At 48.1% G+C, this 14997-nt stretch overlaps 1 protein-coding gene across 1 annotated transcript in view; it reads left to right on the forward strand.

The window, feature by feature from the left end:
• The first annotated feature begins 4228 nt into the window (after positions 1–4228).
• The window catches only part of LOC116945274 (kinesin-like protein KIF13A), a 143933-nt gene continuing 133164 nt past the window's right edge, over positions 4229–14997 (forward strand). Inside the window, exon 1 of the mRNA XM_032959657.2 lies at positions 4229–4456. Coding sequence (XP_032815548.2) covers positions 4402–4456 — 55 coding nt within the window. The 5' untranslated portion in view covers positions 4229–4401. The remainder of the gene's footprint in view (positions 4457–14997) is intronic.

Genomic DNA, 14997 nt, shown 5'->3' on the forward strand with positions numbered 1-14997 from the left:
GGACACTTCCTAACTTACAGTCAAGACTATCGGACACTTCCTAAATTCCAGTCAAGATATTGGAACTTCCTAAATAACAGTCAAGCTATAAGACACTTCCTAAATACCAATCAAGTTATAAGACACTTCCTAAATTCCAGTAAAGCTATCAGACACTTATTAAATGACAGTCAAGCTATAAGACACTTCCTAAATTCCAGTCAAGTTATAAGGCACTTCCTAAATGCCAGTCAAGATATCGGACACTTCCTAAATGCCAGTCAAGATATAAGGCACTTCCTAAAGCCAGTCAAGTTATAAGATACTTCGTAAATGCCAGTCAAGTTATGACACTTCCTGTATTCCAGTAAAGTCATGAGACACTTCCTAAATTCCAGTCAAGCTATCGGACACATCCTAAATGCCAGTCAAGCTATTGGGCACTTTCTAAATGCTAGTCAAGCTATTAGACACTTCATAAATGCCAGTGAAGCTATAAGACACTTCCTAAATGCCAATAAAGTTAGAAGACACTTCCTAAATGCCAGTCAAGCTATAAGGCACTTCCTAAATGCCAGTCAAGGTATAAGACACTTCCTAAATTCCAGTCAAGCTATAAGACACTTCCTCAATGCCAGTCAAGCTATCGGACACTTCCTAAATGCCAGTAAAGCTATCGGGCACTTCCTAAATGCCAGTCAAGCTATCGGACACTTCCTAAATGCCAGTCAAGCTATCAGACACGTCCATTATGCCAGTAAAGCTATTGGACACTTCCTTAATTCCAGTCAAGCTATCGGACACTTCCTAATGCCAGTCAAGCTATAAGACACTTCCTAAATGCCAGTAAAGTTATAAGACACTTCCTAAATTCTAGTCAAGTTATGAGACACTTCCTAAATGGCAGTCAAGTTATGTCAATAATGTTCAGGAAGTGTGTCCATGTCAATAATGTTCAGGGAGTGTGTCCATGTCAATAATGTTCAGAGAGTGTGTCCATGTCAATAATGTTCAGGGAGTGTGTCCATGTCAACAATGTGCAGGAATTGTGTCCATGTCAATAATGTTCAGGAAGTGTGTCCATGTCAATAATGTTCAGGGAGTGTGTCCATGTCAATAATGTTCAGGGAGTGTCCATGTCAATGTTCAGGAAGTATGTCAATGTTCAGGGAGTGTGTCCATGTCAATAATGTTCAGGGAGTGTGTCCATGTCAATATGTTCAGGGAGTGTGTCCATGTCAATAATGTTCAGAGAGTGTGTCCATGTCAATAATGTTCAGGGAGTGTGTCCATGTCAATAATGTGCAGGGAGTGTGTCCATGTCAATAATGTTCAGAGAGTGTGTCCATGTCAATAATGTGCAGGGAGTGTGTCCATGTCAATAATGTTCAGAGTGTGTCCATGTCAATAATGTTCAGGGAGTGTGTCCATGTCAATAATGTTCAGGGAGTGTGTCCATGTCAATAATGTTCAGGGAGTGTGTCCATGTCAATAATGTGCAGGGAGTGTGTCCATGTCAATAATGTGCAGGGAGTGTGTCCATGTCAATAATGTTCAGGAAGTGTGTCCATGTAAATAATGTTCAGGAAGTGTGTCCATGTCAATAATGTTCAGGGAGTGTGTCCATGTCACTAATGTTCAGGGAGTGTGTCCATATCAATAATGTTCAGGGAGTGTGTCCATGTCAATAATGTGCAGGGAGTGTGTCCATGTCAATAATGTTCAGAGAGTGTGTCCATGTCAATAATGTGCAGGGAGTGTGTCCAAGTCAATAATGTTCAGGAAGTGTGTCCATGTAAATAATGTTCAGGAAGTGTGTCCGTGTCAATAATGTTCAGGAAGTGTGTCCATGTCACTAATGTTCAGGGAGTGTGTCCATGTCAATAATGTTCAGAGAGTGTGTCCATGTCACTAATGTTCAGGGAGTGTGTCCATGTCAATAATGTTCAGGGAGTGTGTCCATGTCAATAATGTTCAGGGAGTGTGTCCATGTCAATAATGTTCAGGGAGTGTGTCCATGTCAATAATGTTCAGCGAGTGTGTCCATGTCAATAATGTTCAGGGAGTGTGTCCATGTCAATAATGTTCAGGGAGTGTGTCCATGTCAATAATGTTCAGGGAGTGTGTCCATGTCAATAATGTTCAGGGAGTGTGTCCATGTCAATAATGTTCAGGGAGTGTGTCCATGTCAATAATGTTCAGGGAGTGTGTCCATGTCAATAATGTTCAGGGAGTGTGTCCATGTCAATAATGTTCAGGGAGTGTGTCCATGTGAATAATGTTCAGGGAGTGTGTCCATGTCAATAATGTTCAGGGAGTGTGTCCATGTCAATAATGTTCAGGGAGTGTGTCCATGTCAATGTGCAGGAATTGTGTCCATGTAAATAATGTTCAGGGAGTGTGTCTATGTCAATAATGTTCAGGGAGTGTGTCCATGTCAACGGGCAGCGGTGAAACAAAAACCACAACTCTAGACCGGTTTTTTCTCCTCGCAGGACCAACGCGTCTGTTGTACGTTTGTTGAACTTCTTTCACACCGCACTTTGCCAACCGTGCGAATCGTCCTAAGCCCTGCATGAGCAACAGAGATGGAGGTTCAGGGACGCTCAGGGATACAGAGACACAGAGATTTCCGTTTGACACTAGTTCGTGTTGACGTCACCACGATGCTTGTGCCAGGCTAGGTGCACCTTGAGGCCATGTAAAGTTATCGAAGGCTTGCCGGCAGATCATGGGACATAACCAGGTGCCAATGTAAGAGTCGGAGAGCATCCCTGTCGCAGTGCCGAGGTGAACAGGGAATGTCTCAGACTCCCTGACGTCACACGGCGTCACAAAAAATCAGACCCCCCCCTCAAATATGACGTCACAAAGCTCTGCCCCCCCCCCCAAAAAAACCTTATTTACATTTTGAAAATGAAACGTGCTTCAAATCGCTTTAAACTATTGTCATTGTAGTGCGTATTTAATGTGGCGCTGCACTCCGATGTTGTAGGAGAACACATTTATTAAAAAGTTTATTTAAGTAGAACGTGTTGTCTATATTTATTAAAAGTTGCGCATTTTGATGTGACGTCACATTTGTCACCCCCCCCCCCCCCTTGTCACACATCGTCACAAATGTTTGACCACCCCCCACCCCCTAGGTGCGTGACGTCATTTATGGACGGCCCCTTAACCGGTCCCGCGCACCTCATGAAAGTCCTCAATTATTGTGAGCAGTGGGTCAGGGACCCAGAAAGCACGAATAACAACAACCTTGAGCCCTTGCCGACTGACGGTACCCATAGACCTTAGCCAAGTCGGTAAAGCAAGAGATGTCGGGTTCAGTTGATATTCTTTAGACACCGCTGCTGTGTGAGCAGGCGGACGGAGAATATGGCGTGTGGGCATGCGCCGATCCGTGTCCGTAACCCACATTGGGGCTCGGCAAACCTCTCCTCGGCGTGCCCGGGCAAGGACACAACGTCAACGGCAGGGATGGATGACGATGGTGATGGCGATGTGGACCTCGCTTGAGAATCACAGCAGCCATCATCACCGTCACCGGCCGAGTGGGTGCGGTGGGACACGGTCACGTGGGGGCGCGCGCTCCCAGCCAATGGGCTTGCCGGGGTGGCTTGGAGGGGAGGGCGAAGGGAGGGGGGAGAAAAGGGGGGCGGGGGGAGGTTGGTAGAGGCGGGGCTTTCTCGTCCCCCTACCAACCCCCCCGCCTCCGCGGGCGCTCGCGCGGGACATTTTCCGGCAGGCGCGTGACGAGGCGGGGCGGGGCGAGACAAGTGGAGGGGGCGGGACGGGAGGGAAAGGGGGCGGGGGCCGGGGTTGGAGGAGGGGTCGTGGTCAGGTGGGGGTGGTTGGTTGGAGGAGGAGGGGGTTTAGGAGGGGGAGGGGTTATCGCGAGCCGGTGAGGCATTTCCGGCAGGCGCGTGTCAAGGCGGGGCGGGGCGAGACAAGTGGAGGGGGCGGGAGGCAAAGGGGGCGGGGTTGGAGGAGGGGCGCGGTTAGGTGGGGGGGTGGTTGGAGGAGGAGGGGGTTTAGGAGGGGGAGGGGTTATCGCGAGCCGGTGAGGCAGTTCCGGCAGGCGCGTGTCAAGGCGGGGCGGGGCGAGACAAGTGGAGGGGGTGGGGCGCGAGGAAAAAGAGGGCGTGGTTGTAGGAGGGGGTGGGGTTTAGGAGGGGGTGGGGGGGGTTATCGCGAGCCGGTGAGGCGGGCGCGCTCCTACAGGTGTGAGTCCACAGTCTGCAGGTGTTGAGTGGAGGGCGCGGGTTGTGTTAGGGGGGGCTGTGAGTAGCGAGCGTGGGGAGAGAGAGGAGGAGGAGGGGGGGGGCCCGCCGCGTCTCCATGCGCCGCCGGAGGTAGAGGCGGGCTGCAGGGCTCTGCGGCGGCGAGGAGGAGGAGGAGGCGGAGGAGGCGATCTCGGCCATGTCGGACTCCAAGGTGAAGGTGGCGGTGCGGGTGCGGCCTCTCAACAAGAGAGGTGAGGCCCGAAGGACGCGAGAGGAGGGAGAGTTGAGCTGCGAGGTAGTGAGTGACGTGTGTGTGTGTGTTGTTGTGTGTGTGTGTTGTTGTGTGTGTGTTGTGTGTTGTTGTGTGTGTGTTGTGTGTGTGTTGTGTGTTGTTGTGTGTGTGTTGTTGTGTGTGTGTGTTGTGTGTGTGTGTTGTTGTGTGTGTGTGTTGTTGTGTGTGTTGTTCTGTGTGTGTTGTTGTGTGTGTTGTTGTGTGTGTTGTTGTGTGTTGTGTGTGTGTGTGTTGTGTGTGTGTGTTGTGTGTGTTGTTGTGTGTGTGTGTTGTTATGTGTGTGTGTTGTGTGTGTGTGTTGTTGTGTGTGTGTTGTTGTGTGTGTGTGTTGTGTGTGTGTTGTTGTGTGTGTGTTGTGTGTGTGTGGTGTGTGTGTTGTGTGTGTTGTTGTGTGTGTGTTGTGTGTGTTGTTGTGTGTGTGTTGTGTGTGTTGTTGTGTGTGTTGTTGTGTGTGTTGTGTGTGAGTGTGTTGTTGTGTGTGAGTGGTGTGTGTGTTGTTAGTGGTGTGAGTGGTGTGTGAGTGGTGTGTGTGTTGTTAGTGGTGTGAGTGGTGTGTGAGTGGTGTGTGTGTGTTGTTAGTGGTGTGTGTGAGTGATGTGTGTGTGTGGTAGTGAGTGATGTGTGGTAGTGAGTGATGTGTGTGTGTGTGGTAGTGAGTGGTGTGTGTGGTAGTGAGTGATGTGTGTGTGTGGTAGTGAGTGATGTGTGTGTGTGGTTGTGAGTGATGTGTGTGTGTGTGGTAGTGAGTGATGTGTGTGGTTGTGAGTGATGTGTGTGTGTGTGTGGTAGTGAGTGATGTGTGTTTGTGAGTGATGTGTGTTTGTGAGTGATGTGTGTGTGGTAGTGAGTGATGTGTGTTTGTGATAGTGAGTGATGTGTGTGTGTGGTAGTGAGTGATGTGTGTGTGTGGTTATGAGTGATGTGTGTGTGTGGTTGTGAGTGATGTGTGTGTGTGGTTGTGAGTGATGTGTGTGTGTGTGGTTGTGAGTGGTGTGTGTGTGTGCTTGTGAGTGGAAGTGGATTTTCAGCATTCATATGTTCACGTGGAGGTTAATGAGTGAGCCAGTGGACGGCTTCACCAGTAGCCTGCTGACCGCGTGAAACTCTGCCGGCGAATGATGGAAGTGGACAAGTCGAGTCATTGTGTGCTCCACGCTTGGAGATTTGTGACCCCAGTCGCACTATGGGATGCTCTTCATCGTTCATTGGTGCGGAAGGATGTCGCCGCGTCTGCCGTGCTGGGCAGCAGGTGGACAACTGGGTGTTATTCGCTGCCGAGAGGTCCTGCGTAGGTGCTTGGTGGAAGACTGCGAGGTGCTCTGCGGGTGCTGGTTGCTGATGAGCTCTGGGTACCGGTTGGGCGCTGGATCCTGAATGGACCCATAATGGGTTTCCCGGTTTTGGGAGGCTGCTAGCTGCTGATCATTCAGCGTTTTGAGTCGCTTTGCCGAGAGGCGGTTGATGCTGGTTGGTCGATTTGAGATTGGTATGGGTGGTTAAGATTGGTGGTGGGTCAGTGCTGTGTGATGGGTCATTGTTGGTGGGTCTGTGCTGTGTGATGGGTCATTGTTAATGGGTCTGTGCTGTGTGATGGGTACTTGGTGGTGGGTCTGTGATGTGTGATGGGTACTTGGTGGTGGGTCTGTGATGTGTGATGGGTACTTGGTGGTGGGTCTGTGATGTGTGATGGGTATTTGGTGGTGGGTCTGTGATGTGTGGTGGGTTCTTGGTGGTGGGTCAGCGCTGTGTGGTGGGTACTTGGTGGTGGGTCTGTGATGTGTGATGGATCATTGGTGGTGGGTCTGTGTTGTGTGATGGGTCATTGGTGGTGAGTCTGTGTTGTGTGATGGGTACTTGATGGTGGGTGTGTGCTGTGTGATGGGTACTTGGTATAATTGAGGTTCGTGGTGGGTGAACCTACGGCCTCGTTTCACACGGCCCGTGGCAACATGGAGCCGACCAATTTGAAACTGCCCACAAACGATAGTTGTCACTGCATCTCAGCCACACTCATCGGGTACTGGAGGAGGATATTTTCGACCTGGCAACAGTGTGTTTCTAATTACAGCGCACTGGTCACTTCCATCACTGCAAGGGATCCTTTACTCGGTCGACGTGCACGTTATTTTCCTCGTGATTAGTGCTTAATTATCAAGGGGTGTGTTAATGCGCAATGCCCCACAGATATGAGAAAGTCCTTTCCAGCCCCCAGTAAGGAGATGTTTCCCCAGCCCTGGTCTAGGTGGTGAGTAGCTTTCTTGCCCGGTCAGTGCTCGGCGCTCTGCGTTATCTCCGGCCTCCCATAGCATGCATCTGGCTGACATAACACAACTGGCAGCGCGCCTGCTTTTACTCCTTTTTGTGTGTCAGAGCCAAATGCGCACCGCAGCTCACGCTCCATAGGGGCACGTCTTTGGCTTTAACGAAATCACCCGGAATGCGCCCAATCTCATCCGATCTTGGAAACGGAGCAGATTTGACCCTGGACAGCACTTGGGTGGGTGACCGCCATGCATTCCAGGTTGTCTTAGGTGGCTGCGAGGCTGCGCTACCTTTTTTTGCGCAGCAGGAGGCAGTGCGGAAGAAAAAAACATTGTTGTACTGTACTTCTATGACCCAACACATGATCCGCATGGAGTGAGGTGGCCCTCATCCAGCAGTGGACCGACAGAAGGTCTGTACATGTATCCATGTGTTTGTATCCACGCTTTTGTGTTTGTCAGGCATTGGTCGTGCAGTGCCGGTGTGTGTGCGTGCGCGTGCATGCAGGATTGTGTGGGCTCACAGATCCTTGAGAGTTCTGAGAATAGTCCCATCGGTGAGCTCCTCCGGCAATCGAGGCTGCGCTGGCTGGGTCATGTAGCCTACATGCCCAGCCACCGCATGCCCAAGCAGCTTCTGTTTGGTCGGTTATCGGGGGCTAAACGAACGCTGCACTGGCTAGAGAAGAGATGGGCTGATGCGGTACAGGAGGATATGGAGCTTAGTGGATTTACCGAAGACTGGTACCAGTGGTGTCAAGATAGGCCACTATGGAAGAGGCTCGTGAAGGAGGATACTGGATAGTTTGAAGAAGTGACCCTCCAACAACAGCGGAGGGCAGATGAGTGACGCTCACAACAACGAGCGGAGTGCCGGACTGCTAAAATTGAGCAAGTTGGCACAGTGCGGAGCACAGGTGGTGCATCTACCAGTCACCTCGGTCAACCGATGGCATCTGGGTCTGTCCCGTGACTTCCTGCCAGAAAGCCTTCGACACGTCACATGGCCTCAAAGTGCACCTAGTATGGCACAAGCACTGCGGTGATGTAACTGCCACTTCATGGCAAATGGCGGCTGCTGTTGTCTGCGAATGGCATGATCCTGATATGTGAGCGAAAAACTAAACTAAACTTTTTATTCTGGCAGGTAAGGTCCACTGAGCTGTATAGCTCTTTTTTTCAGAAGCGACCTTACCACAAATGATAACGCAACGAAAGTGGCTTACCACGTGGGAATGTATTGCAGACAAATACATATAAACGCACGTTTCTAAATGTGGAGGGAAAAAACCGGAGGACCTGGAGAAAAATCCACGCGACCACGGAAAGAACGTGCAAATTCCAAATATAGAAGCGTCAGGGTCAGGATCGAACCCGCGACCCCCTGTATACCAGGCGAGCTATTTAACATCTCGCCACCGTGGCGCCCCACGTGTGTGGATCAGTGAACGCGTGTGCGCAGCTGAAGCTGTGTTTAGTCTCCCCTGTAGTGTTTGTTCTGTGCACTGTTGTCGTGTTGCAACTCCTAGTGCCAAACCTTTCACAAACAGGTATTGCCGTTGAGCCAGCGCCTAGGGCAACACCGGCTTCTCTGACATCTAGACGAAACGGCACTAGGGAAGTTACAGGGACAGGTGACAGCATTATTATCCTGGTTGCTTGCCACTTTACGACATTATTAAAGATTCAGCGCAGGAGTGTCAAAAATGTTTTCTCTCGATACCTCTGTTGGTTCGTCCTCGAAGTTACACTCCACGTTCCACGGGGAAGTCTGGCACTGCATCATGGTGACAGTAAACTCATTCTAACACTCATTTACAGGAATTGTTAGAATTGCTTAAAATGCAGCAGTTGCCTTTGATAAATACGATCAACATCACTAGGAAGCCACTGAAGCTTACGCACTTTTGAATCTAGCTCGAAAACGTATTTCTTTAGAACTGCTTTTTGTGTTTAGTTTTCTTGTCATTCCCCCGCACCTCTGTTCATCATGTCTGGCTACGTACAGTGCGAAAGAAGTTAAACACACACGCATTCATGTAGAGGAGCACGGAGTTGATGAAGGCCTCGTTGCACCAACCAGAGAGAGGGAGAGAGAGTGTGCCCGCATTCTACTGCGTTGTAGAATTCCTCCTGCAAGGCAAGGCCGGGATCACGTCGGATCCTCGGACGGTCAACGAGACCGTGTCGCGATGGCGACGGTCGAGATCCCGTCTTCGTCTGGGGTGGATAAACGTAGGGCACGGTGTGTGGTGGGAGGTGTCCTCTCTTCTTGCAGCGTGGCCAGACAGACGATGGGCACACCTTGAGCGGACGATGTTGTCGGAACAGGAGGCCGGTCCTCGACAAGACCTCCGGTGTCGCGCAGCAAAGTCGAACCGTCTGGGGCCAAGAGGCTGTCCGCTGACACCACACGTGGAAGGGGAAGACCCCTGTAGCCTGTTTTGAGACCGCAGGATACTTTTGCGTCTCAGCGCAATACAGTGGGACCGGTTTGACGCGAGCCTCGCAGATTCCGATCTTGGTAGATGTGGTGAGACGACATCGAGGCGCCTATCCGGCCGGCAAACTTTTCGTCAAAAAAAATTCGCAAGTGAAGGGAGTTGATGGGTTCTCAGCCTGGACACCAATAACCTGTGATGTAATTTCATGATTGAACATAATCAAGCCTGTTTTGCATGGCCAAGGGCGGAAATGTGTAAATATTATTTGTGTGTTTAATGACAACAACGAGCAGAATGCCAGGCGGCTAAAACACAGCAAGCTGGCACAGTGGGGGGCACCGGTGGTGCATCGGCCATCTCAGTCATTCCACTATTGGCACCTGGGTCTATCCCGTGAACTCCTGCCAGCAGGCGTTCGACACATCACGTGACCTTAAAGTGCACATAGCCTGGCACAAGCGCCGTGGTGATGTCATCGCCACTCAGTGGTGAATGGCGGTTGTAGTTGTATTGTTGGTTTGATGCCCCATTGTTCCTTCACCGTGTGGCTTGCGAGAATGGGAAGTGACATAATTTAAATCACCTCGCAAGAACGAGAAATTGCGTCTCCGATGCATTCCTGGAAGGGTGAATCTAGGGTGATTTTCTTTTTTTCGAATTCGGTAAAAAAACTGAATATTTCAAGAGTTGCAGCGGATGTGAATACGAGACAGTGGTCCTTAATAAATAACGTCGTGAAGCAGCGGACCTCAAAGAGCCGCGTGAGCCTCCGGAGCCATAGGTTGCTGACCCCTGGCCTAGGGGAACCGTAGGTTGTGACCCCTGGCCTAGGGGAACTGTAGGTTGCTGACCCCTGGTCTAGGGAACCGTAGGTTGTGACCCCTGGTCTAGGAAACCGTAGGTTGTGACCCCTGGTCTAGGGGAACCGTAGGTTGCTGACCCCTGGTCTAGGGGAACCGTAGGTTGTGACCCCTGGTCTAGGGAACCGTAGGTTGTGACCCCTGGCCTAGGGGAACCGTAGGTTGCTGACCCCTGGCTTAGGGGAACCATACTTCCCAACTTGGCCAAGGAAAGTCCAGGTTTCAGGAAAAGCTGCCCTAGTGTCACGCCAAATTATTTCGATGGGAATTTGGCCCGGTTACAAATACCCTGGTCTTACGAGGCAAAGGTACGGCTTATGAGCAGTCGGCTGTGCCAATGGCAAGAAGTCACTCACTGTGTGGGTGGCGCTAGTGGTTCAGTGGGGCGTGGCTATATGAAAGTGGGTAGTTGCTGTAATTCACCGTGAATGCCCAAGTTACGCAATCAGCTGTAAAGTGACACCATATGGAAATCCAGAAATAGAAAACAAATCCCCAAAATAAAATTGAAAGGTAAATCCTTCCTTTGCAAATTACTTTCAGGAATCTCGGCTGGTCCCTCGCCTGCTTTTATTTCATGACTTTGGATGAAATGTTTTGCCAGATTAAAATGCCTTAATGCAGCGCGCCACAATTTTAAGAGTGATGTCATTTAGACGTATCCAGTCATTGTACATAGTGTTTGGGTTTTTTTTTTCTCAGGCTGTAAAGTGGTAACTTGAAAACCTCAGACAAATGCACCCCCACGTATGCTCGCGTGTAAGCCACCTTTGTGCATGTGTGTTGTTTGGCAGAGGGACCAGTGGCGTAGCGGTTAGTGCTTGGTGTTATGAACCTGCCAACTTAAATTCCTGGTCACGACTAACATTCGTGGTAAGATCTAAACTCGCGTAGAAAATAAAAAAAATACAGTACGACGTTTCAATTGCAACACAAGCAACCGTCATCAGGTAGAACTACATTTTGAGAGAGAGACAAAACACAGACACGGAGACACACAGACAGACACACAAGCAGAGAGAGAGACAACACAGAGACAGAGAGAGAGACACACAACATAGACACACAGACAGACACACAAGCAGAGAGAGACAACACAGAGACACACAGAGACACACACAGACCCAATGCCTCTGTGTCGAGGCCTTAAATAGAGAGGGGGGGGGGGCAGAGAGAGAGGTGGGTCTACGTGACTTTACCGAAAGAACCAAAGAATAATTCCTGCCGTCACGAAAGCTTCAAATCAAGTTTAAGATCTAAACTATATTTTTTTATTTCACCAGGTAAGGCCCACTGAGCTATGCAGCTCTTTGTCAGCAGCCACCTGGCCGCCACAAATGGTAGCGCAACAAAGTGGCTCATCGTGTGGACATTTATTTACAGCAGCCAAATCCTGACCTGGTTTTGGGCACTCCTCTTCACCAATCTGCATTCACGAGTGTGGAGAAGTACGGTCAAACCCCAACGATGAATGTGGCACCGGGAGTGGATTGACAATGGGCAGCACTTTATCGTTATTACTGTTTTAAGTTTGCGTTGCAGAGACGGTGAGCCACGTGTTTAGCATGCTTAGTACCACTCAGGCAGATTCCAAGCTTTCCCTTGCATGGCGTGCAGCTCACCAGCACCTGATAATGTCATCGGGATAAGGACGGTGCTGTTTTTTGCAAGATTATGACATTGCGTGCCTGACCCAAATCCCAAATCTTAACTATACCTGCGGCAAATGAAAGATTCACGATGTCTCGACAACATTTAAATTACGGATCCTTTGAAAGAATTACAGCCGTTTTTACACGCAGGGGAAAGCCTGAATAGCTGTGAGCATTCCGTGCTTATCGGGGCATAACGTGCAGAGTGTCCACAGATAGGTCAGAAGCCAGCCGACTGCACTGCCTCTAACAGTCTTCAGAGGCACCTCACCATATGTTGTCACGTAGTTATTTCTTGCCGATTGAATGAAAACAAACGCAGGAATGTTAATCTGATTTGAAGCTTTCGTGACTGCAGTAACCATGCTCTTTGGTTATTTCGGTAAAGTCACGTAGGTAGAAAAATAAAATAACATAAGTCACGACGTTTCGGGCGCAACACAAGCATCCGTCATCAGGTGGGAAAGCCTTGGTCTGCTGCTGAGGCGGACTTTTAAAAGGTTTGAAATGGGTGTAGCTCAAGGATCATAAAGAAGTGGCCGGGGCTAGTGATGTTAATGTGAGAAATTAGCATGATGTTAATGTGAGAAATTATCATGATGTTAATGTGAGAAATTAGCGTGTAACTGTAAGATAGGAGGAGAGCGGCCTCCTGGACGAGGGCACGGAAGCGGCTATGTTAATGTGAGGGATTAGCATGATGTTAATGTGAAAAATTATAGGACATGGAAGTGGCTATGTTGATGTGAGAGATTAGCATGATGTTAATGTGAGGGATTAGCATGATGTTAATGTGAGAAGTTAGAGGGCACGGAAGTGGTTGTTAATGTGAGGGATTAGCATGATGTTAATGTGAGAAATTAGAGGGCACGGAAGTGGCTATGTTAATGTGAGGGATTAGCATGATGTTAATGTGAGAAATTAGAGGGCACGGAAGTGGCTATGTTAATGTGAGGGATTAGTATGATGTTATTGTGAGAAATTAGAGGGCACGGAAGTGGCTATGTTAATGTGAGGGATTAGTATGATGTTAATGTGAGAAATTAGAGGGCACGGAAGTGGCTATGTTAATGTGAGGGATTAGCATGATGTTAATGTGAGAGATTAGCGTGATAATGTGAGAAATTAGAGGGCATGGAAGTGGCTATGTTAATGTGAGGGATTAGCATGATGTTAATGTGAGAAATTAGAGGGCACGGAAGTGGCTATGTTAATGTGAGGGATTAGCGTGATGTTAATGTGAGAAATTAGAGGGCACGGAAGTGGCTATGTTAATGTGAGGGATTAGCATGATGTTAATGTGAGAAATTAGATGGCATGGAAGTGGCTATGTTAATGTGAGGGATGAGCATGATGTTAATGTGAGAAATTAGAGGGCACGGAAGTGGCTATGTTAATGTGAGGGATTAGCGTGATATTAATGTGAGAAATTAGAGGGCACGGAAGTGGCTATGTTAATGTGAGGGATTAGCGTGATGTTAATGTGAGAAATTAGAGGGCACGGAAGTGGCTATGTTAATGTGAGGGTTTAGCGTGATGTTAATGTGAGAAATTAGAGGGCACGGAAGTGGCTATGTCAGCGGTGGGCAAATTTTTTGACTCGCGGGCCACAATGGGTTCTAAAATTTGACAGAGGGGCCGGGCCAGGAACAGATGGATGGAGTGTTTGTGTGAACTAATATAAATGACATGTAAAACTCATTACATGAAAGAATTTGGCCTTTAACAGGTAGCAAAGCATTTATTTGCAAGGCAATTTAACAAATTGCACGAACATGAACAATACAAAAACATATTCTTAGCTCTTTCGGTAAAGTCACGTTGAAGGGAAACAATAAAATAATAAAATATATATAAAAAATAAAAAAAATTCTCACGACGTTTCGACCATAACACAAACGGTCGTCATCAGGTGTGTCGGTTTGTGTTATGGTCGAAACGTCGCGAGAATTTTTTTGTTTTATATATATTTTATTATTTTATTGTTTCCCTTCAATGTGACTTTACCGAAAGAGCTAAGAATATGAATTACTGCAGTCACGAAAGCTTTAAATAAAAAAATACAAAAAACGTGTCGTAACTCCCGGTCAAAGTGTGCCATCTAATGGGGAAATGGGGGCATTACAGGAGAAGGGGAAAATTTAATTTAATAATAATAATAATATTTGGACAAGTTCGGCGGGCCGGATTAAAAAGCCCAACGGGCCGTACTTTGCCCGTGTCCGGGCAAAGTTAATGTGAGAGAAAGGAATGCTACTCAATTGTGAGTCAGTTTTCTTGTTGGTGTAATCCGTGTATTTATTTTCAGCAGTGTGCTTACCTTTCTCGATATTTAGCACTCCCATTGTTTTTTGTTGTTTGTATAGTTTTTTGTTGTTGTGGTAAATATCTGACCATCCCCTACTGGACGTCTGTGCAAAAAGAGCTTCACAGCTCATCGGATTTCTCACGGATAATTAACGATTCTGATTCTGAAGCGGTTATTAAACTATGCTGAGAAGTTTCATTCTTTGGTAAAACATTTGCACGCTTGACGATGCTGGTTGCAATCCCCAGCCAAACGTCATTAGTTTTTAATAAATTAGCCAAAATGCATTTGCATATTTGCCCACGTGACAATTTAATTTTACTGGTTTTGTCAGTCGGTGGTGGATTATAGTTCAAATGGCATTATATATGCACAATCTAAGGGGCCGTCCATAAATGACGTCACGCGATTTTTGACCCCCCCCCCTCGTCACACGGCGTCACAAAAAGTCAGACCCCCTTCAAATATGACGTCACAAAGCTCTGCCCCCCCCCCCCAAAATATAAAACATGCTTCAAATCGCTTTAAACTATTGTCATTGTAGTGCGTATTTAATGTGGCGCTGCACTCTGATGTTGTAGGAGAAAACATTTATTAAAAAAAAGTTTATTTAATTAAGTAGAACGTGTTGTCCTTATTTATTTAAAGTTGCGCATTTTGATGTGATGTCACATTTCTCAACCCCCCCACTACACTACAATGCGTTACGCTTCCACACACACAGACACATACACAGCGCGCTAACCACTACAATGCGTTACGCTTCCACGTGCGCGGGTCACGTGACAGGTTTGACGTCACAGCTCACTTGCCGTGCAAAAAATAAATGCATTATTGAGCTCCCCCCACCCCAAAAAAAATGTATTTTTATAATGCTTGCATAGTGTACAGTCTGGAAAGTACCCACATGGCAAATTTCAAGTTTGTTGCATGTCGGGAAGCACGCTATACATTTTGAACAGACACACACATTCA

Source organism: Petromyzon marinus, chromosome 23, assembly GCF_048934315.1.
Source record: "Petromyzon marinus isolate PM22_M1 ecotype Great Lakes invasive population chromosome 23, UKy_Petmar_22M1.pri1.0, whole genome shotgun sequence".
Classification (NCBI taxonomy): domain Eukaryota; kingdom Metazoa; phylum Chordata; class Hyperoartia; order Petromyzontiformes; family Petromyzontidae; genus Petromyzon; species Petromyzon marinus.